The sequence below is a fragment of the Aquarana catesbeiana genome, linkage group LG02, assembly GCF_042186555.1.
Source record: "Aquarana catesbeiana isolate 2022-GZ linkage group LG02, ASM4218655v1, whole genome shotgun sequence".
Lineage (NCBI taxonomy): Eukaryota > Metazoa > Chordata > Amphibia > Anura > Ranidae > Aquarana > Aquarana catesbeiana.
Genome location: NC_133325.1, coordinates 400,282,920 through 400,305,473, shown reverse-complemented (window position 1 = coordinate 400,305,473; position 22,554 = coordinate 400,282,920). Strand labels below are relative to the sequence as shown.

The 22,554-nt window shown below is 44.7% G+C and overlaps 2 protein-coding genes across 3 annotated transcripts in view; one reads left to right on the top strand and one right to left on the bottom strand.

The window, feature by feature from the left end:
- Positions 1-8,363, bottom strand: part of RNFT1 (ring finger protein, transmembrane 1) — a 76,775-nt gene extending 68,412 nt beyond the window's left edge. Inside the window, exon 1 of one of the 2 annotated variants that reach the window (XM_073615260.1) lies at positions 8,126-8,363. Coding sequence is in view for 1 of the 2 variants with exons in the window: in XM_073615259.1 (XP_073471360.1) it covers positions 8,165-8,190 (26 nt within the window). In the remaining variant the exon portion in view is untranslated. The remainder of the gene's footprint in view (positions 1-8,125) is intronic. The other variant, XM_073615259.1, reaches the window with a different exon arrangement.
- Positions 8,364-8,379: 16 nt separating this feature from the next.
- Positions 8,380-22,554, top strand: part of LOC141128154 (uncharacterized) — a 152,641-nt gene continuing 138,466 nt past the window's right edge. The window contains exons 1-2 of the mRNA XM_073615261.1: positions 8,380-8,575; positions 14,115-14,218. Of these exons, the coding sequence (XP_073471362.1) occupies positions 8,416-8,575; positions 14,115-14,218 (264 nt within the window). The 5' untranslated portion in view covers positions 8,380-8,415. The remainder of the gene's footprint in view (positions 8,576-14,114; positions 14,219-22,554) is intronic.

Genomic DNA, 22,554 nt, shown 5'->3' with positions numbered 1-22,554 from the left:
CGGTTTGTTTACATGTGATCGCTCCGTCATTTCAGGGAGCGATCACATGGTAAACGGCCGCGATTAGCGGCCATTTACCGGGATCCGTGATGCGCCAGGTCCTCTGGACCCGGCAGTCACGGATGTTCTCGGGTGCGTGCCCCAGGGGGCGCGCGAGAGTGGAATTCTGGGAGGACGTCACTGTACGCCCTCCCAGGGTTAAGAAACTGTACGCCCACCCAGGGTTAAGAAACTGCCCTGTAGCCGTCATTCGGCTATGGGCCGGTTGTTAAGTGGTTAAACATTTGATATGTTTTCTATTTTCTATTGTGAATAAAAAAATGGGTTTATGAGATTTGCAAAATCATTGCAATCTGTTTTCATGTAGATTTTACACAACGTCCCTATTTGGAATTGGGGCTATACAATCTTTTTTTTTTAAGCGTTTATATAAATTCAAAATCTATTTTCTAGTATGTTTGGCATTATGTCTCATTGTATAGTTTTTTTGTTACAGGGTGACCACACTTTTGTGGGGAAAAAAAAGAAAATAAAAAATATATAGGCAAACGACACACAAAAGAGCAGCGCTCTCAACAAAGGAGACTCCTGACAAATCTAAAGTGGAGTCTTTCCGCTGGGTGCTCAGGCTTTAAAGGATCTCCATCCATTGTAACAAGTATTCAGAAGAAAAGGTAGTCGGTAACTCCAGAATCCAGTAAAATGAAAATTCTTTATTGCTACATATAGGTGGATAAAAACAGCTTACATGTTTCGGCACAAAGCCTTGATCACAGCATATTTTTACAAATGAAAGACAAACATTTATAGACACCACACACCTCCTTCAATAACAAAACAATTTATCAATAATAAAACAATTAATCAATTACATAAAATCAAGTCTAATCAGTGGACAGAGAAAAAAATTAGCACTAGATAGCAATCACATTGTATATGACCCATTCTGGGGTCAAAAATTTTGAAATGTCACCCATCTAGAAAACATTATATTAGATTATTATCCATCTAAACAACATTCCTCAGTTATACAAAGATGCCTCAAACTAAAACATACTCAGAAAACTATGGCTATAAAAGATTACTTTAAACATAAGTCTATATGCCATCTGGAATTCATGCCAAAGGGAATTCTAGTATTCAAGGAGATAATCCACCAGATTTCTTTCCCTCTCTAGGAGAGTATGGTGGAGATCCCCTACCCGAGGAAGTTTTTTTAACCCTCTCAAGCCCTTTGAAAATAAAAGTCCATGTTCCCTGCATGCACATGCTTAAAATGTTTAGAAACGTTTTGACAGATTTTTGTCACTGGAGTATGTTGTAGTGTTTGCTTATTCTAACCCTAAGGGCTCTAGCTGTACAGCCCACATACTGTAGGGCACATGTGGTACGTTCTACCATATACACTACATATTTTGTGCTGCAGTTGATGAAGCCACGAATGTTGAGCTCCTTGCCTGTAGAACAAGAGACAACAGACTAATTCCTGTCATGTTTATTGCAATAGCGGCATGTTTTTAAACCACAATGAACAAAACAATACGTGTTTAACCAAGTATATTTACGGTTTAATGACTGAAATAAACTGGGGATAGAATCTTTCCACGTGTCCCAGCACGTCTGCTGGAAAACCTGCATCCATTTGAAAGGACAGGAGACAAAGCTTCATCAGCATTAAGGAGAGGTAAGTATTTAGATACGATCCCCTTAATTTGGCTATATTCCCGAGAAAATGGGTTACAAAAGTAACCGCGTTATTACCATTATTCTTATGCTGATGTTTATTAGCAGTTGTTTTATTGAGAAGTGCATTTTACTCCTTTAGAGGCTATAGCAATACCTCTATGAATATGCCAGTCCTGGTATCCTCTCTCTTTAAATCTGGAAGCGATAATGTCACATTCCTTTTTGAAGCTGTCGGCACTGGAGCAATTTTGCCGTGCTCTAGTGAATTCACCTACCAGATCGATCGGATCGTGTGTGTAGAGTGACAGCTTGTAGAGAAAAGTCTAACACCATCTACTATCTTGATGTCACATTGGTGGGGGATTACATCTCAGGCAATGTACAAACTTGCACCTTTTAGAAAGGGTGTGCTGGCAACTCTATTTTTTTAGCTACAAGCTGTCACCCTACACACACGATCAGATCAATTCCGGTAGGTGAATTAATTAGAGCACGGCGCAACTGCTCCAGTGTTGACAACTTCAAAAAGGAACGTGACGGTATTGCTTCCAGACTTGAAGCGTTTGTTAACCTTAAAGCATGTTATACAGCACAGTGCTTGTGCTGTGTAATTTGGCCCTCTGTAACACCTGAAATACCTGTCTGATCCTGCCTGGTTTTGCCCTCCCCCTGTAAACTGACCACGGTGTATCACTGCTATGCCGATCACATGCGATGTCTATGCAATGCGAGTTCAGCCATACAGTTGTATGGCTGAACTCACATTAGAATCGCATATAGAAGTTGCAGAGACTTTTTTTCTCCGCACTGGAATCGGATCACATGGGTGTTTACATCCATGTGATCTGATTCCTGTCCAAATCCACAGTTCACACTGCGATCTGTGAAGCGATCTGGGGGCACCATTAACTTTGTATTGACAACCGCAGTGGTTCGCAGAGGGCAGTGTGAACTGCCTGCAGGAGAGATGCAATGCGGGAACCGCCACTGGAATCGTGCTGGTTCCTGCATCGCTACAGTGTGAACCCAGGCTCAATGTGGTTTAAAAACATGCCGCTATTGCAATAAACACAGCAGGAATAATAAGTCTGTTGTCTCTTGTTCTACAGGCAAGAAGCTCAACATTCGTGGCTTCATCAACTGCAGCACAAAATATGTAGTGTATATGGTAGAATGTACCACATGTGCCATACAACAGTGGTTCTCAACCCTGCCCTCAAGTACCCCCAACAGGCTATGTTTTGAGAATTTTTCTTAGATAAAATAGCTGTCCAAAATACCAAGCCATTGACTCTGATTTAAAGCACCTGTGCAAGATAAAAGGCAAACCTGCAAACATGGCCTGTTGGGAGTACTAGAGGACAGGGTTGAGTACCACTGCCCTACAGTATGTGAGCTGTACAGCTAGAGCCCTTAGGGTTAGAATAAGCGAACACTACAACGCCACATCATATTCCAGTGACAAAAAATTGTCAAACGTTTCTAAACATGTGCATGCAGGGAACATGGACTCTTTTTCTTTCAAAGGTCTTGAGAGGGATAAAAAAAAAAAACTTCCTCGGGAAAGGGATATCCACCATAGACTCATAGAGAGGGAAGGAAATCTGGTGGATTTTCTCCTTGAATATTAGAATTCCCTTTGGCATGAATTCCAGATGGGATAGACTTATTTTTAAAATAATCTTCTATAGCCATAGTTTTCTGGGTATGTTTTAGTTCGAGGCATCTTTGTATCACTGAGGAATGTTGTTTAGATTATAGATAATAATCTAATATAATGTGTTATACATGGGTGACATTCCACATTTTTTGATACTTCCTTTCCTCAGAATGGGTCATATACCATGTGATTACTATCTAGTGCCGATTTTTTCTCTGTCCACTGAATAGACTTGATTTTATGTAATTGATTGTTTTATTGTAGCATCCACCCTCAAAATGAGGAGTGTGTGTCTATATATGTTCATTTGTAAAAATATGCTGTGATTAAGGCTTTGTGCCGAAACATGTAAGTAAGCTCTTTTTATCCACCTGTAAGTAGCAATAAAGATTATTCATTTTACTAGACTCTGGAGTTGCGAGCTACCTTTTCTTCTGAAAAAATATATAGCATATACAAATTGTTACACAAGCCATATTGTAATTGAATGTTATTAAAAATTACCTTTCCATCTGTAGACCTGTAATTTTCTGTAAAATTCAATGCAATATGGCAACCTGGAGGCATTGTGTACAGATGGTGTATGGAACCCCCCCAAAAATGTAATTTCCTGCATATGTGATTGGCTCACTGATTTTCCAAAAAGTCTACACTAAAATCAGATTTTAGGAATTTTCTGTAACAAAAATCAAATTTTTGGCGAGATACTCCGAAAGGGTTAAAATGATTGTAAGTGAAAATATTTTTTTATTTTTGAAATCGCAAACAGGTTTATTCCCACCTGCTCTGTGCAAAGGGACTGCACAGAGCAGCCCAAAATATCCTCTTCTCAGGTCCCCTGCTGGTGCTCCTGGCTCCTCCTCTTCTCAATGGAACCCCATAGCAAAACACTTCCTATGGTGATCCACCTGCATGTTTGCACCAGAGCCCCACTGTCTGTAGACACTAGGGGTGCAACGGATCGTCACCGATCCGTGATCCGAACGGGCCAGGCTGTTCGGATCGGCACACCCGCGATCCGCGGAGCGCTCCGCGGCCTCGGGTTTTAGGAAAGGCCGCGGCTTCGGCCTAGCTCCGGAGCCGCGGCCATCTTGGTACACCCGGCGGCGCTCAGCTGCGTGCTGACGTCATCACCCCGCCCTCAACTCGTGGGTCCGGCGGCTGGCTTGGCAGCGCCGGCTTCTCTTAACACTAAGGTCAGACTAACAGAACTGTAATGTATACAGTGCAGGGGGACATGTGGCTGTATTACAGTGGAGGGGGGGGGGGCGTGTGGCTGTATTACAGTGGGGGGCGTGTGGCTGTATTACAGTGGGGGGCCATGTGGCTGTATTACAGTGGGGGGACATGTGGCTGTATTACAGTGGGGGGACATGTGGCTGTATTACAGTGGGGGGACATGTGGCTGTATTACAGTGGGGGGACATGTGGCTGTATTACAGTGGGGGGACATGTGGCTGTATTACAGTGGGGGGACATGTGGCTGTATTACAGTGGGGGGACATGTGGCTGTATTACAGTGGGGGGACATGTGGATGTATTACAGGGGGGGAATGTGGATAGATTTTCTTTTTTGTTGATCCGAAAATGATCCGATCCGTGACTCTGATCCGAGGAACGATCCGAACCGTGAGTTTTTTGATCCGTTGCACCCCTAGTAGACACAGACAACAGGACTTGGCCCCTCCCCTGTTGTACAGTCCTGAAAGCGGGAAGTTTTATACACACTCCCGGTGGCTATGTGTATATCTGACAGCAGATTCCAGCCTGTTATGTGGAAGCATTCTGGCGGCTGCGCTGCCACCCGATTGCTTCCACACACCTCGGTTAACGTGCCCCCCCCACCATGTATCCTGGGCTCCGCTTGCCCATCCGCGAGCCCCGGACCAACATAGAGAGTTTCACTGGGTAGAGGTAAGCGCCCACTATTCTCCTCCCCTCCTTGGTTCTGACCCAAAAGTGATGTGTAAAAAGTCACTTTCAGGTCCTTCTGTCAGTGTCCCCCAGCCAACATGGCCGGGAAAGAATGTATTGCAATGCGATCTGTATTGCATTACATTCAGTGGAGCACAGGTGAGACACCCAAGGTCTTTCAGATCATGAACTTATAAAAAGAGAACCTGTCACCAAAAAACGTTACATATTGCCACACACTCCAAAGTGAGAGCAATATTTTCTAGCACCAGACCTGCTCCAAAATGCTAAATTGATGACCTATAGGTTGTTTTTAAAGCATTGCCTATGGAAAACATGGGATACTGAAGTTTGTCACCATTTCATGGGTGCACGCAAATTTAAGGTTTGCCATGTTGGCTATCTATTTACTCGGTGGAACCTTGTCTTTTATATTTTTCCCAAAACAAATGAGTAATTTATTGCATTTGTGTGCACTAAAAATAACTTTGCGGTAATATTGTGCGTTTATTCTCTATGGTGTCTGCTTTCAGAAAACGTATAATGTTTTGGGGGTTTTATGTAAACGTGAGGCCTAAATTTTTTTTTTTTTTTTACACACATTTAAAAAATTAAAACGCAAAGACGGCCCTGGCAGAAAAAGAGTTTAAAGTGGTTGTTACCCACTTTGACTATACCTTATAATCTTTTCTGTGCCCTAATGACAAGTGCTCCGGTCTGTGATTTATTAAAAAAAAAAAATCCTTCTTTACCGTATTTCAGAGCGTTTCCCAGCAATCACATGACTGGCCGGCTCTCTCCTCTCCCTGTCTGACAGATGTGGATGGCGAAGCCGAGATTCCCCCGCTGATATCAGGACAAAAAGGAGGAGAAGTCAGCGGGAGAATCTCGGGCCCCGCCTGCTGCATCTGTCAGATGGGGAGAGGAGGAAGCCAGCTGGTCATGTGAACGCCAGGAAATGCTCTGAAATACAGTAAAGGCAGCATTTTTTTTTTTTTATAAATCACACAGACAAGGGTACTTGTCATTAGGACACAGAGAAGACAATAAAAGTTAATTTTAGCAGCAGGAGCGGAGGGGGCGGGCACTGACATGGGAGCAGACAGGCAGGCAGGGGGGAGAGGACGGAGGAAAGCACAGAGGAGGACAGGAGAGCTGTGGGTGATGGAGGCATGTAAACTGACCACGGTGTAAGGGCTCAGCAGCCATGATAAATCGTGGTTAATTTACAAAGGGGAGGGCAGAAACTGGCAGGATCAGCCAGGTTTTTTAGATGATAGAAGGAGCCAAATTACACAGCACAAGCCCTGTGCTGTATAACATGCTTTAAAGGAGCATGATCCTTTTTTTTTGGGTCAACAACTTAAAGCAGTATTAACCCCAAAACAAAAATTTAATTTTTGCAGCTTACCAACCTTAGATGTGGTGGCTGTATTCAGTTTCTTTTTTTATTTTTTTCCTGTTTTCTCCTGGTGATCTGGCCAGTACACACCTCCTGTATTAGAGTGCCTCCACACTGGATAAAGGAGCTCAGGGGGCACACTTGGACAGCAGCATTGTTAACCACGTGCCACCCGTGCTATGCACGCCCCTGATATTCTGTGCTGTGATTGGCCACAGCAGGAGTCTGTCAGTAGGTTACAGCCAATGATTTTGGCTGCATACCTGCTGATTGCAAACTCGCAGTGGTCTGTACTGTAGCCAAACAGAACACACAGGATCTGGTGGGGTTTCTTTCTCCTTGAGCACTTTTCATTCGGGGAGAGAAGCCTGTCAGATTCTGTGTGAGTACACGCAGCACATATACACTTGTTAGGCACATTTAACCCCTTAATTGCCCTGCCACCCAGCCAGTGTCATTAGTACAATGACAGTGTACAGTATTATCACAGATCACTGTATTAGTGTCACTAGGGATGTCAATGTCAGTTAGTGTCCCTCCCAGCCAGTCAGTTAACGCCAGATTGTCCACCGCAATATCGCAGTCCTGCTAATCGTCACCAATAAAATTTTAGTATGCATACCTTGGCTTGTAGACGCTATAACTTTTGCGCAAACCAATCAATATCCTCCTGTATTGAATTGTATTGTAACTGTACTGTCTGCCTTCATGTTTATAAAGCACTGCACAAACTGTTGGCGCTATATAAATCCTGCAGAATAATAATTTACGCTAATTGAGATTTTTTTTACCAAAAATACACGTAGCTTAAACTTATAAGGAAAATTGATTTTTTAAAATTTTTATTGGATAGGTTTTATAGTAGGAAATAAAAAATGTTTTTTTTTTTTTTTCCTTTTTGCAAAGTTGTCAGTTTCTTTTTGTTTATAAAATTTAAAAAAAATCAGTGGTGATTAAATACTACCAAAGGAAAGCTCTATTGGTCTATTTCATTTATGTACAGTGTTGAATGACAGTGCAATTGTCAGGTAAAGTAACGCAGTGCCGTTTCACAAAAAATGGCCTGGTTATGGGGGGGGGGGGGGGGTGAATCTTCTGGAAGTTAAGTGGCGAACTGCTACATCAGCAGGTCAGATCATTCTGTTATAAAAAAAAAAAAAAAAACAACACACACACACACACACCAGACTTGCTGGCAGGATCACTTGGTGAAAAAAATAAATAAAAAAGCCTAAAAAAAACAAAAAACAAAATGCAGCCATCACATTTAGAAATTGTTAAGCTGCAATATAATAAAAGTTTGATTTGGGGTTTAATACCTCAACAGTAAACAGTACACAATAAGTCATAATGGCAAACACAGAAAACTGAATCGGGGTTTATATTACACAGATAGAAAACTAAATGCAACGTCCAAATGCTAGAGCTGCTGACATTCCTGAAGGGTCCTATGCTAAATGTACCGTGTGCTGGTCTTCTGTTTACATAAAGCACGTCCTCACCGCTCAGAAGCTGGTCGGAGCTTCATACTGTCCTGGGAAGCAATGACCGCAGCAGTCCATGTCCGCCACAACACAAGCCCCGGGCTCTGCTTACAGGTGGTCCGCTCTACCTCCGGTTCCGGGTTCTGCAGGCCTGACCTTCTCCAGCCGACAACAGCATACGTCACGGGTGAGGGCGGGGCTGTGTGGACTCTAGTGTAGATCCGCCTAAGCAAGGAGCGCACCGCCGCACGTCATGACGGGAACAACCTATGTGCGTGGTTACCAAGGGCAGGGCTGGGTGGCGTCCTCTGACCCTAGCAACCAAGACCTGCTTCGCTCAGGTAGCTGATTCTTCCGCCGAATCTCCACAACCTACATGGAGGATTTTACTCTCGAACCTCTGCTTCTATCCTAATACACATAGCAAAGGTTTGTACTACGGCTGTGCTTATGCTTGCTGAATCTTTTTTTTCACTTTGGAGAGAGTAAAAGAGAGTTATAGCCACTATCAGTTTTCTTTTTTTTTGTCATCTGTGTCCCATTGGGGAGATTTCCCTTCACTTCCTGTTCCATAGCCAAAACCTGAAGTGGGAGGAAAGCCCTCCAAAATGAAGGGAAACCCCTGGTTGTCACTAGAACTTTTTTTGTACAGTTATGGCCTGTACACACGATCCGAATATCGTACGAAAACGGTCGTCCGAGGAAGGATCGTTCAATATTGGGATCGTGTGTACACTACTTTCGACAGCCGATCACGACGTTCATCGGACGTTTGATCGGACATGCACGAAAATTTTCAGATCGTACGATTTTCGTTTAGTCAGTATAGTTGTCGTCCGAAAATACAATACAAATACATTACAACACATGACATCACTTCCGATTTTTTTGTCTGACGTATGAGAATTTTCATGACTTTATTAGCTATCCAATTTCTACTTGCGACTATTTAAGCGAGAACGGTTGTAGATCGGTCGTAAGATATGCGGAACGTGTGTACGAGGCATTAGTGTCCCCATTGGAAAATGTCCTTTCTATTCCTGTTTTGGTGACCACACATATTTGGGATTTCACATTCGGCTCCTGAGCAGCAGTAAATCTATAGGCTGCCAGCAGATCGACCTCTACAAACTAGTGCTGAAAAATATAGAGCAACTGAGCACGTGAGCACGTGACAAGGTTGAGACCGTGTATTACTGGACGGTTGTCCAGTTCTGGGAGGGTGTCTATTGACATCCTCCCAGAACTATGCCCCCTGTGATCAGGGTAAAGGGCCGTGACAGCGTGAGGAGAGTCGGTAACCAGAAAGTGTGAAGCAAGTGTGAAGGGGTAAGTATCCTGATTATCAGTGTAGCACCAACAGTGGCCATCAGTACTGCCTATCAGTGCCTACAAGTGCTGCCAATCAGTGCCCATCAATGCCGCATATCAGTGCCTATCAGTGCCCATCAGTGCAGCCTATCAGTGTCACCTATTAGTGCCTTTCAATGCCACCTATTAGTGCCCATTAGTGCCGCCTATCGGTACCCATCAGTGCCGCCTATCAGTGCCGCATCTCAGTGCAGCCTCATTAGTGCCTCCTTATCAGAGCCCACCAGTGCCGCCTCATCAGTGCCTATCAGTGCAGTATACTATCAGTGCACATCAGTGCCACCTCATCAGTACCCATCAGGGCAGTCTATCAGTGCCCATCAGTGCAGCCTATTAGTGCCCATTAGTGCCACCTATCAGTACCCATCGGTGCCCCCTATCAGTGCCCATCAGTACCGCAAATCGGTGCAGCCTCATCAGTGCCTCCTCATCAGTGCCCATCAGTGCAGCCTATCAGTGCCCATCAGTGCTGCCTATCAGTGCTCATCAGTGCAGCCTATCAGTGTCGCCTATTAATGCCTTTCAGTGCTGCCTATTAGTGCCCCCTCATCAGTGCCCATTAGTACAGTCTATGAGAGCCCATCACCGCCGCCTCATCAGTGCTGCCTATCAGTGCCCATCAGTGCTGCCTATCAGTGCCCATTAGTGCCGCCTATGAGTGCCCATCAGTGCCCATCAGTGAAGGAGAAAAATGACCTGTTTGCAAAACCCACTGATTAACTACCACTAAAAGAAAGCGTTATTTGTGTGGAAAAAAAAATGATAACAATTGTGATTCGTAGTATGACACCGCTGAAAGCTGAAAAATGGCCTGGCCAAGAAGGGGGTAAAAGTGCCCAGTAGACAAGTGGTTAAACAGTATAGGCACTTATTGTTAATGTTTTACACAGCTATACCTGCCAAGGGGGCCAGCCTGAAGTGATCTAGCAGGACTTAATTTTCTGACTAAACTTCCACTTTAATACATTTATTGAAAAGTAAAAAAAAAGTCAAATGACAACTCACAGGGGGTTATCTACTAAAGGCAAATCCACTTTGCACTGCATGTGCACTTGAAAGTGCAGTCACTGTAGGTCCGAGGGGGATATGCAAGGAAAATAAAAAAACAGCATTTTAGCTTGCACATGATTGGATGATAAAATCAGCAGAGCTTCATTTCAGATCTACCACTCAGATTTACAGCGACTGCACTTCCAAGTGCACTTTCAGTGCAAAGTGGATTTGCCTTTCGTAAATAATCTCCAAAGTCTCTGCACAGTCTATATAAAGTGCAAAGATGAAATCACTACTACTTTGAAAAATATTATCTGGGTTTGCAAAGGCATTTGATGCACACAAAGGGGGTTATTTACTAAAGGAAAATCCACTTTGCACCGCAAGTGCACTTGAAAGTAAAGTCGCTGTAAATCTAAGGGGGACATGCAAGGGAAATAAAAAACAGCATTTTAGCTTGCACATGATTGGATGATAAAATCAGCAGAGCTTCCCCTCATTTCAGATCTACCCCTCAGATATACAGCGACTGCACTTCCAAGTGCACTTGCAGTGCAAAGTGGATTTGCCTTTCGTAAATAACCCCCAAAGTGTGTTTATATCCTCTTTGGGAATATATTTAGCTGAACATGTGTGTACCCAGAGTTCCACTTTAAGCTGGCCATAGCCAGCTTGAATTTGGGCTAATTCCTGCACAACCTGACAAAATTCAAACTGTGGCCTACAAACACGATTCAGCTCAACAAAAGCTGATTCAAAAATTAACTAAGCTACATGAAAAAATGTCAGCCAGTCAGTGACTGCATTCTGTCAAATGCATTTGCTATTCAGGTATGCTGACAGCAGTGGGCGCTGTGGCTGCTGAAAACAATAACCAGTAGAGGAGATTCCTCCATCCCTACTGATTAGCATGAATGAGGGAATAGACCAATGAGTGTATGACTGGAATTAGAAAAAAAATGTTAGCAAGGATTTTTAATGCAGGAGACATATACTATATGTCTCTTCTGCAATAAAAGTTTATTGCTTCCTGTGCACAATTTTTTTAGATTGTACACTGTGCCGTATAGGGACTACATAGCATGGATAGCATGCGTAATAATGCTTCCAGGATCCACCGCTGTTGAGTACAACTGCCAATGCAATGAATTAAAAGGTGTGGCTGTATGCTGGTATGCTCCAAGGGTTACATAAAGCTCCCGCGTGTGCAGTGACGTGTGTTCCCAATGCATAACCCATAGCCCAGGGCATAACCTCATACAGCTGTGTCTTCTAATTCATCTCAACAGGACCTGTATGTGGTGGCAGCAGATCCCGGGAGAGGCATTATGCAGGCTCTGTGTGCTGTATGGCCATGTGCATGAGGCCCTATAAATGTGAACATCATTACCATTACTGATTGAATCAGGCTCCTGCTGCTATCAATCTGTCCAGTAAGGAGGATGAGAGCGGTGGGAGCCACTTCTCTCGTGCACATCACTGGATCGGGCTTAGGTAAGTCAGGTAAGTATAAGGGGGTGGCGGTGACCCAAGTTGGGTACAACCTGGCTGTTATAGCCACTAGCAATAATCACTGTGTTCTCTCGGCAGGGGTGACTTTCAGCCCTTCTCAGCTTCGCGAGAGGGATTGCCCCATTGGGGAATCGAGCAATTTTCAGTGGTTGCAAGATAGAAAAATCACACCATCTATGGCTGGTTTTAGAACCACTTTAAAGCTTTTGTAAAGGTTCACATTTTTATTTATTTTTTTATAAAATAAATTATATACTTACCCACTCTGTACAGTGGTTTTGCACAGGACAGCCCCGATCCTCCTCTTCTCTGGTCCCTGTGGCTCCCACTGCTGTGTCTCAGCCAATGAGGAGGGGGCTGAGAGGGGAGCTACACACTGATGTTTTTTTACCTTTATGCTCAGAATGCATGAAGGTAAAAAACCTTTAGCCTTTAGAATCACTCCCCCCCGCCTCTCGCCGGTGTTTCTCGGGCTTAGCTGTCTCCTCGGGAACCCCAGGATACGATTCAACAGTTTGTGCGGCTTGCCACAGAGGTGAAGAGAGACCAAATCATCTCTGTTCACTGCTATGATCTAGGAAGCCGGAAGTGACATCATGACGTTACTTCTGGTTTAGGGCAGATGTAAACACTGCCTTTTTTTGGGGAAAAGCATCAGATCAATTTTTTTTTTATCAGATGCATTCAAGGGTAGAGGAGAGATGTCTCCATAAAGAGGACCTTATTGTTATTACAAAGGATGTTTACATTTTTGTGATAGCAATAAAAGTAATAAAACATTTTTTTAAAGCAAAATAAATTAATTAAAATCTCAAAAAAAATAAAATAAATATGCTTGCGCGCCAAGATGAACGCATACATAGGTCACGCACATGAAAACGGTGTTCACACCATACACGTGGGGTATCACCGCAAATGTTATAGCAAGAGCAATAATTTTAGCCCTAGACCTCCTCTGTAACGCTAAACTGGTTACCTGTAAAAACATTTTAAAGCATTACCTATGGAGATTTTTAAGTATTGTAGTTTGTCGCCATTCCATGAGCACAATTTTAAAGCATGACATGTAAGGTATCTATTTACTTGGCATAACATTATTGTTTATATTTTACTAAAAATGGTGTTATATATTGTGTTTTTTTGCTTTAAAATTCAGCAAAGTGTATTTTTAAAACAAAAAAAAATTACGCTTCAAAAACCACTGCACAAATACCGTGTGACATAAAAATTTGCAATTACTGGCATTGTATTCTCTATGGTCTCTACTAGAAAAATATATAATATTTGGAAGTTCTAACTAATTTTCTAGCAAAAAAATACTGATTTTAACTTGTAAACAAAATGTGTCAGAAAAGGCCTGGCCCGAATTCACACATGTTCAATATTATTACTACTACTACTCGTTTTTTTGGGTTGAACAAAAAAAATTGACAGACGCTGTACTAACGATCCAACGTTAGTACAGTGATTTCCCCCGCTGAGCTATTGTGTTCTGACAGGGGGACCCCCCCCCCCCGCTAGAACACTGGGATCAGTGCTCTCTGCCATTGGCTGAGAGCGCTAATCGGGAGTTGGTCGGCTGCTGGTTTCCCAGTCTGCTTGTCTGACAGAAGCCGGTCAAACGGCCGGCTTCTGTTGCACTGGGTGCCATACACACGAGCCAAATGTCGCCCGTTTTTTATTGAACCTGCTGATGTTGTCCTGCATTCGGCCCGTGTGTACGGGACTTAAAACTCACTAACAGACCTTTAGATGCAAAGCATCCCAAAACCTGCAGACAGCGTTATTTTTGCACCACTGCGATATGGGGCAACTGTCTGCTTCACATTATAAAATCAATGAAGAGCATTGCTAGGCAGACAGGGAGTTTCAAAAATGGGGACAAACAGCTTGTTTTTGCCACTTGTGTGAACAAGGCATAAATCACAGAAAGGTGTAGCTTGGAAAGAAGCCCATTAGTTGTATAAAGCAGAATCTATTTTTAACTGTGGGCCTCCTGAAACCTAAAATTTTGATTTGTTGTTGTATTTCTAATGTGCACTTTTTACACCATATACCATATTCTGCTGATTTTTACACTTTATTCTTCTAGAGATGGAAATACTTCCAGATCACATGTCAGACAGCAAACAAAATGAGCCATGGCTGGCACAATGCTTGCGTGAAACCTTGTTACCAGGAGGTCCATGGCATAAGGTATGAAGAATAAATATTTGTTTAAGCATCAACTGGTTCAGCTTGTAAATAAAAGTACATTGGTTCATAAAGCATATTGGCAACATTGTAAAAAAAAATTTCGGGACACTTTTTTGGCTGTAGGCGGCGTCTTATCATAATTAGGGGGCAGGGGCATGCGTTGGTAGGCATACGCAAAAGCAAAAATGCGGCGCGTGGAATGGTGGGCGTGGCCCCTCCTTACATCAGGTGTCCCCAGCGGAGCCCCCCTTACATCAAATGTCCCCAGCGGAGCCCCCCTTACATCAGATGTCCCCAGCGGAGCCCCTCCTTACATCAGGTGTCCCCAGCGGAGCCCATCAGGTGTCCCCAGCGGAGCCCCCTTACATCAGATGTCCCCAGCGGAGCCCCCTTACATCAGATTTCCCAAGCTGAGCCCCTCCTTACATCAGGTGTCCCCAGCGGAGCCCCCTTACATCAGATGTCCCCAGCTGAGTCCCCCTTACATCAGATGTCCCCAGCGGAGCCCCCCTTACATCAGATGTCCCCAGCGAAGCCCCCCTTACATCAGATGTCCTCAGCTGTGCCCCCCTTACATCAGGTGTCCCCAGCGGTGCCCCCCTTACATCAGGTGTCCCCAGCAGAGCCCCCCTTACATCAGATAACCTCAGAGGAGCCCCCCTTACATCAGATGTCCCCAGCGGAGCCACCCTTACATCATTTGTCCCCAGCAGTGCCTCCCTCACATCAGGTGTCCCCAGTGGTTCCCCCCCGACATCAGGTGTCCCCAGCATTGCCCCTCCTTACATCAGATGTCCCCAGCGAAGCCCTTCCTTACATCAGATGTCCCCAGCGGAGCCCCCCCTTACATCAAATGTCCCCAGCGAAGCCCTTCCTTACATCAGATGTCCCCAGCGGAGCCCCCCTTACATCAAATGTCCCCAGCGGAGCCCCCCTTACATCAGATGTCCCCAGCTGAGTCCCCCTTACATCAGATGTCCCCAGCGGAGCCCCCCTTACATCAGATGTCCCCAGCGAAGCCCCCCTTACATCAGATGTCCTCAGCTGTGCCCCCCTTACATCAGGTGTCCCCAGCGGTGCCCCCCTTACATCAGGTGTCCCCAGCAGAGCCCCCCTTACATCAGATAACCTCAGAGGAGCCCCCCTTACATCAGATGTCCCCAGCGAAGCCACCCTTACATCATTTGTCCCCAGCAGTGCCTCCCTCACATCAGGTGTCCCCAGTGGTTCCCCCCCGACATCAGGTGTCCCCAGCATTGCCCCTCCTTACATCAGATGTCCCCAGCGAAGCCCTTCCTTACATCAGATGTCCCCAGCGGAGCCCCCCCTTACATCAGATGTCCCCAGCGGAGCCCCTCCTTACATCAGATGTCCCCAGCGGAGCCCCCCCTTACATCAGATGTCCCCAGCGGAGCCCCCCCTTACATCAGATGTCCCCAGCGGAGCCCCTCCTTACATCAGATGTTCCCAGCGGAGCCCCTCCTTACATCAGGTGTCCCTAGCGAAGCCCCCCTTACATCAGATGTCCCCAGCAGAGCCCCCCTTACATCAGATGTCCCCAGCGGTGCCCCCCTTACATCAGGTGTCCCCAGCGGTGCCCCCTCTTACATCAGGTGTCCCCAGCGGAGCCCCCTCGTACATCAGATGTCCCCAGCGGAGCCCCTCCTTACATCAGGTGTCCCCAGCGGAGCCCCCCTTACATCAGATAACCTCAGAGGAGCCCCCCTTACATCAGATGTCCCCAGCGGAGCCACCCTTACATCATTTGTCCCCAGCAGTGCCTCCCTCACATCAGGTGTCCCCAGTGGTTCCCCCCTGACATCAGGTGTCCCCAGCATTGCCCCTCCTTACATCAGATGTCCCCAGCGAAGCCCTTCCTTACATCAGGTGTCCCCAGCGGAGCCCCCCTTACATCAGGTGTCCCCAGCGGAGTCCCCCCTTACATCAGATGTCCCAAGTGGAGCACCCTCTTACAACAGGTGTCCTAGTAGCTGTGTCTCCCCCGCTATTACAGAACAGAGGCCAAGGGGGTATACAAAATAGTGTCTCCCAGCTTACGCTGACGACTTGATGTTCTCGCTAACGATCCTACTGAAACTATTATACCTAATACAAGCCCTACCTTTACATATACCTTCTGCCTTTTTTAAACGGGTACAATCAGCATTTACCGAATTTGTCTGGGCTAAGAAAAGACCCAGACTCTCCAACAAATTACTCGTACTCCCAAAAACTGCTGGGGGTCTCGCACTGCCAAACATCCGTGCATATTACCAGGCTGTGCACTTGGGAAGGCTCATAGACTGGTGTCGTCACCAGGAGACCAAGCTGTGGTCCCAATTGGAGCAATCCCACACCACAATCCCACTAGGCGGCACCCCGTGGTGTTACCAGGGTATACCAACAGAGCTTAAACGCCACCCACTGATAGGTAATATGGCACGAATCTGTGCACAACTCATCTCTAAGAAGACCCTCTCATCCCAGAATTCGCCCCTATACCCCATAATAGGAAACCCTCTGTTCACACCGGGACTGCGGGATGGAATCTTTCGGAAATTCCAAGAGGCAGGATTACATCTAGCATCCCACTTTAACTCTGGAGGACGTTGGAAAACGCATACAGAACTTTCTGACCCCAATGGCACGTTCTGTCTAGACTTCCTGCGGACACTCCCAACTAAGACACTTCCTCAGCTCCATCCCACCCCCCACAGATAGCAATCAAATGCTTACGACCCTAGAGGTACTTTGTACCGATACGGGTGCTCTACGGGAGCTCTACCACACACACTCTCATTGACCTACAGCCTCCTGAATACACCCCCCACAGACTTTGTACCCCCGGGACTGCTGAAATGGGAAACAGAATTAGACTGCAGGTTTTCTGCTACTCTCTAATTCTTTCCTTAATATCTCTTCTAACACCTTATAAGAAAAAGAGGACTGACTCATTGGACAGTATTACTTCACAAAACCACCTGATTAACAAAGAATCCTCATCCTACAGATTAAAGGTCAATACCATGTTATGCACTGCTTTTCAATTGTGGGATTGATGGAGATATGAAACTGTAAAGCAAGCTGTATTTTAATTGGCACCTTGTAATGTTACGTGATACATGTGATGCTCTGTAACTTGTTGGTCCAAGTGGGCCGGGTTCTTTACATAAATAAACAATTTAAAAAAATAGTGTCTCCGCCGGCCGCGTAGTTACAATAGAACTCCCGCCCCTTTCCATAACAGACCGGCAGCGGGGCAGAGTGGAGTGTGGGGTGTGGCCGAACGGAACGGGGCGGAGGGTGGGCGGCGACGCAGGAGCTCCGTTTCTATTGTAGCCACCCAGCCGTGTTCCTGGTCTTCTCAAAAATGGCGGCCGGCAGAGACAATGTCTCCTCTAGCGGCGGCAGGCGGCGGTGAAAAATTGTGAAAAACCGGATTTCTCAAGGCATTTCCCGGGAAACAATAAAATCGGGAAAAGAGTCTAAATCCCGGGAATGTCCCGGGAAATTCGGGACAGTTGGTAAGTATATCCAGGCACTGTTTCAGGAAAGGGTTTTGGTTCGAAGGGTTAAATACCAATTTGCCCTGATGAATCATGCTTTGCCAACTACAAATTGTTCTGACCATGTAGGACAATTTAAATATTAAAGAGAAACTTCACCCTTATCCTAAAAATTACAAAAAAATCTTTCAAAATGTAAGTAATGACAATCTACAAATGGATACTGTACAGGACACTGGGAATGTGTCCTGGACAGCACCAATATTTGAGTTGTGGTCCCTTTAATGAAGACAGTTTGAAGACTTGGTTAAATATTCAGGGGTTCAAGGGTAGTCCGGTTGGAAAGAGAGGACTGATCATCAGTACTCTCTGAACTGGTAAATTCCTAGAAGGGACCCGGAAACTTTGGAGGTTCAAAGTGTTTTGGGAGGGAGAACCTCAAACCCTGACTACAAGGATTTTGAGAGTGGAGTGGAGTGGAGAGGTTCACAAGCTATAAGCACAGGTGAACCCACTGGTCACCAAGGCATTTCTTGCTTAACTCTTATGACCTTTGTGGCACCCTGAGACAAGGGGAAACCTAACCAAGCGTAGGACCCAGAATATGGGGGTGAGCCTGTCGTATGGTTTGTTTGGATACCAGGATTATGGACTGTTTGTTTTTCCTTTTTTGGCTGAAGGCTTGTTGTGTTTACTTATTTTGAAGACACCAATAAAGAGACTGATTGACTTTTACCAAACTTGTCTGGCTTATGTTTGTGGGCTACCTCATATCACAATACTTATAGATAAATGCAGGCTTTTTATTCTTTACATACCTTATTCTTCTCCTCCTCTCCATTCTTTTTACAGTGGCATTTTTCAATAAGGGCAGATTAATCCATATCCTTTTACTTCCTGGAACTCTGGGTCTGCATCCTGTGACAGTGCACATCATCTGAGGGGGAAGACAATGGTGAAGTAGCCCTCCCAGGATGCATCTGTGAGGCCCTGGTTACATCGCCAGTGCCTCACCCAATTAGGAAGTGGAAAAACAGTCATTTTAAGTAAAATAAAAAAATGCTTGTTTAGCTAATGAATGTAGGATAAGTTCATACTGATGTGATTTTTGTTGTCTGGTCAGTGTGCCACAACTGGGACAGTGGTGACCCAGACACTCCTCTTTGCCTTTTCAAAAGATGCAATTTCAAAAACGAGTTTGCCAATTTCAGGATTGGAAGATCCCTACTACATTGTACTTATCCTTTCTAGATGCCATTTGGTTAGTTGCATTAATGGCTAAAATCACCTTTTCCAGAAAACATGCACAGATTCAATAGGGAGTGTCCACATTGGAAGATTTCTCTGCTATTCCTGTTCTGGGGGCAACTCAAAATTTTGGAATTACCCTCACTTTCATTTCCTATGACATTGGTGATAAGGAGAATTAGAGAGAGAGCTAACCCCTAACCCCTCAACTCTATATCTCTGTCGAGTATACTACGTATACTGTGTACAGAATATACCATACCTGGCCAATGACCCTGGAAGCTGGAAATCACTGAAGTTAGCACTGCTACTTCAGTCATTTCTACTTGTGGAGCAGCCTGCCTGATGGATTGTGAACACAGGAGTTCGGCCCATCAGCATGGGTGGCATTCGGAAGGAAGGCTGTGCAAAACCCCTTTGATTGGACTCACTGGAGAGTGTGATGTCACCACCCCACCTCTCTGCCTTGTCCAATCAGAGAATGCTATGCATGCATTCAGAAAACACAAAGCATTCTCTAAAAGGTGCCTGTTCCGAGCTGCCGATCTCCTGTGTCCTGTAAGCAGAAGTGCAGCTGATTGGTGTGGAAAGCAGAAGCAAGTGATTTCACTTTAGTGGTTTCCAGCTTCCAAGGGCATCGGCCAGGTATGGTACAGTATATACTGTACATAGTTACACTGGTCCAAGCTGGACCAATGTAACTATGTATAATAAAGCCATGCCTGGAATTATTCTGTAAAGTGGTATTAACCATTTGCTTACTGGGCACTTAAACCCCCTTCCTGCCCAGACCAATTTTCAGCTTTCAGCACTGTCACGCTTTGAATGACAGTTGCGCAGTCATACAACACTGTACCCAAATTACATTTTTATAATTTTTTTTCCCCACAAATAGAGCTTTCTTTTGGTGGTATTTAATCACTGCTGGGTTTTTTTATTTTCGTGTTAAAAAAACAAAAAAAATTTTGCAAACAGGTAATTTTTCTCCTTCATTGATGTATGCTGATGAGGCTGCACTGATGGGCACTGAGAGGCTGCACTGATAGGCTGCACTGATGGGCACTGATAAGGTGGCACTGGTGGACACTTATGAGGCGGCACTGGTGGACACTGATGAGGCGGCACTGGTGTGCACTGAGAGGTAGCACTGAGAGGTGGCACTGGTGGGTGGCACTGATGGTCAGCACTGAAGGGCATTGATAGGTGGCACTGATGGGTGGCAGCGATGGACACTGATGGTTGGCAGTGATGAGCACTGATGGGCACTGGTAGGGGACACTGATAGGCAGCACTGCTAGGTGGCACTGATGATGAGGCACTGATTGGCACCACTGGTGGGCATTGAGAGGTGGCATGGTGGGCATTGATAGGTGGCACTGATTGGTGGCACTGATATGCACTGGTGGGCACTGATTGGGGGCACTGATATTCACTGGTGGTGGCACTGGCAGGTGGCACTGGTGGGCACAGATGATGTGGCTGTGCCTCGTCCTCCTAGGGACCGATGTCCGTTTCACAGGAGCCGGTGATTGACTTTTTTTCCTCCTCACGCTATCAGCGTGAGGAGAAAAAAAAAAAAGATTACCGATCTTGTTTACATCAAGTGATCAACTGTCGTTGGCTGACAGCTGATCACGTGGTAGGGGGCCAGGATCGGGATTGTTAAAAAACTAAAATTTTATATATTGCAAATTGCCAATCAGATGGGGTAACTACATTAGTTTTCTTTTTTAGGCTTTTTTCCTTCTTTTCACCTGGTGATCTGGCCAGTACCACAAATCTTGTTCTAGGCTAGGGTGTCTCAACTTTGGATGTAGGAGCAACGGTGACATCTTTGGACTGCAGCATTTTCAGTCTAGGGAGAGGGTAGTGCTAGATAATCTAGCAGATTTAAATAGACATGACTAGCAAATTCAAGTCAAGATCCAGCTAACAATTTTTAAGAAGTTACAGCATTTTTGTTTTTTCATTTTGGGAAGTTTTTATATGAATGAATAAAAGCTAATTATCCCTAGCCTATTAGGGCTATTTTGGGCTAATTATATACCTATGCTTAGTCAGATAAGTGCTGATTTGCAATGATGACATGCTTTTTACCACTTCTGGCTAGGTAAAATAACCGTGATTAAAAACACGTCCTCCCAAGGCTCCTCTTCGTATTTCTGAGCATTCCCCCGAGATTCTTTAATACTTTACCGTACTTAGAGACAAGGTAAATTTGTCATCACACAAGATCAAGAATCTCCAAAGAGGTACTGTATAGGCCCAAGATACATGGCGGCCACTTTCTTGCTGATTTTAAACGTTAGTATCAAGCAGTGGTTTTCACTAGATTCGTTGACTGGGAGTTCACCTTTCATTCCAAGATATGGGTCAAACTAGAACACACGCTTTGTGAGACAGACTTAAATATATTCCCCTGGATCCCAAGAAATACTGTCAATTATCAACACAGACATTACCCCTTACTACCTTGACTTTAAAACTTTGGGATTCTTGTGGTCATATAACTTTCCAGTTATGCTTATACTTGGTCATACCTACTTCCTCCTTGGTATTTTAGATCATCATTTCCACCTATGATCACCTGATCAACCACTCTTATTACATCAAGTTACTAAGAGTTCTTTGATAATTCCCCTAGAGGAGATTATGGATCCTGGAAGCATTTCTCAATTGGACAAATTTAGCCACGCTCATTTGGCTCATTATGTATATTCACTCCTGAAACCCATATGCTCATTTTGGGGCTTGACCTGCATTGAAAGAATATTTGCTTCTAAAAAACAACCTACAAGATGTCTTCCACAAATGTACAAATGTTTGACATTTGTTAACACAGTTCTCACATCCCAGATACTTCCTACAGTGGAAAAAAGATCTCTGTACCTCTATTACTAATGATCAAAGAGCAACTATACTGCAAATGGCACGTCTTTTCAATCTCCCCTAAAATAGAAGAAGTTAGTTACAAACTTCTATCATGCTGGTTGCCACTCGGCCACTTGGCCGCTCACCAAGGGGACGTGGGCATGCAGCAACCAAATGTGACATCATCTTTTGCACCAGAAGTGATGTACCGGAAGCACCATTTTGGAGGTTCAGTGAGACCAATGCTTTGGACGGATGTTACTAGCTATGAGATTGCTATTTTTGGGCTGCAATTGGCCTGCCTGTCAAAAATTTCTCAATAATGAGACTGCAAAGGAGATAAACATAACAGGATTACAATGGTGTTTATGGCCAGAAGCTTTAGACTATGTTTAATTCAATGCTGCACAAAGCAAACTGTTTGCTAAGTACTTGTGTTTACTAAGCTATTTGAGGAGGGGTCCAGGGTGTTTAGGGCCTGGTTGGTTTGCGGAACATTCAAGAAACAGTGAATACAAGCAGCCTAGAAATTATTGTAAAGGTGTTATGGATGTGTAAAGGTAGTATGATGTGTAAGTAATACCCCTTTTATCTTCGGGGCACTGTTCCCACAGCAGTAAAGTCATACCTCCCAACTTTTGAACTTCAGAATGAGGGACAATCAAGGGAGGAAGTGAGCTGTGGCACGCATTGTGTGCAACTGCAAAATGT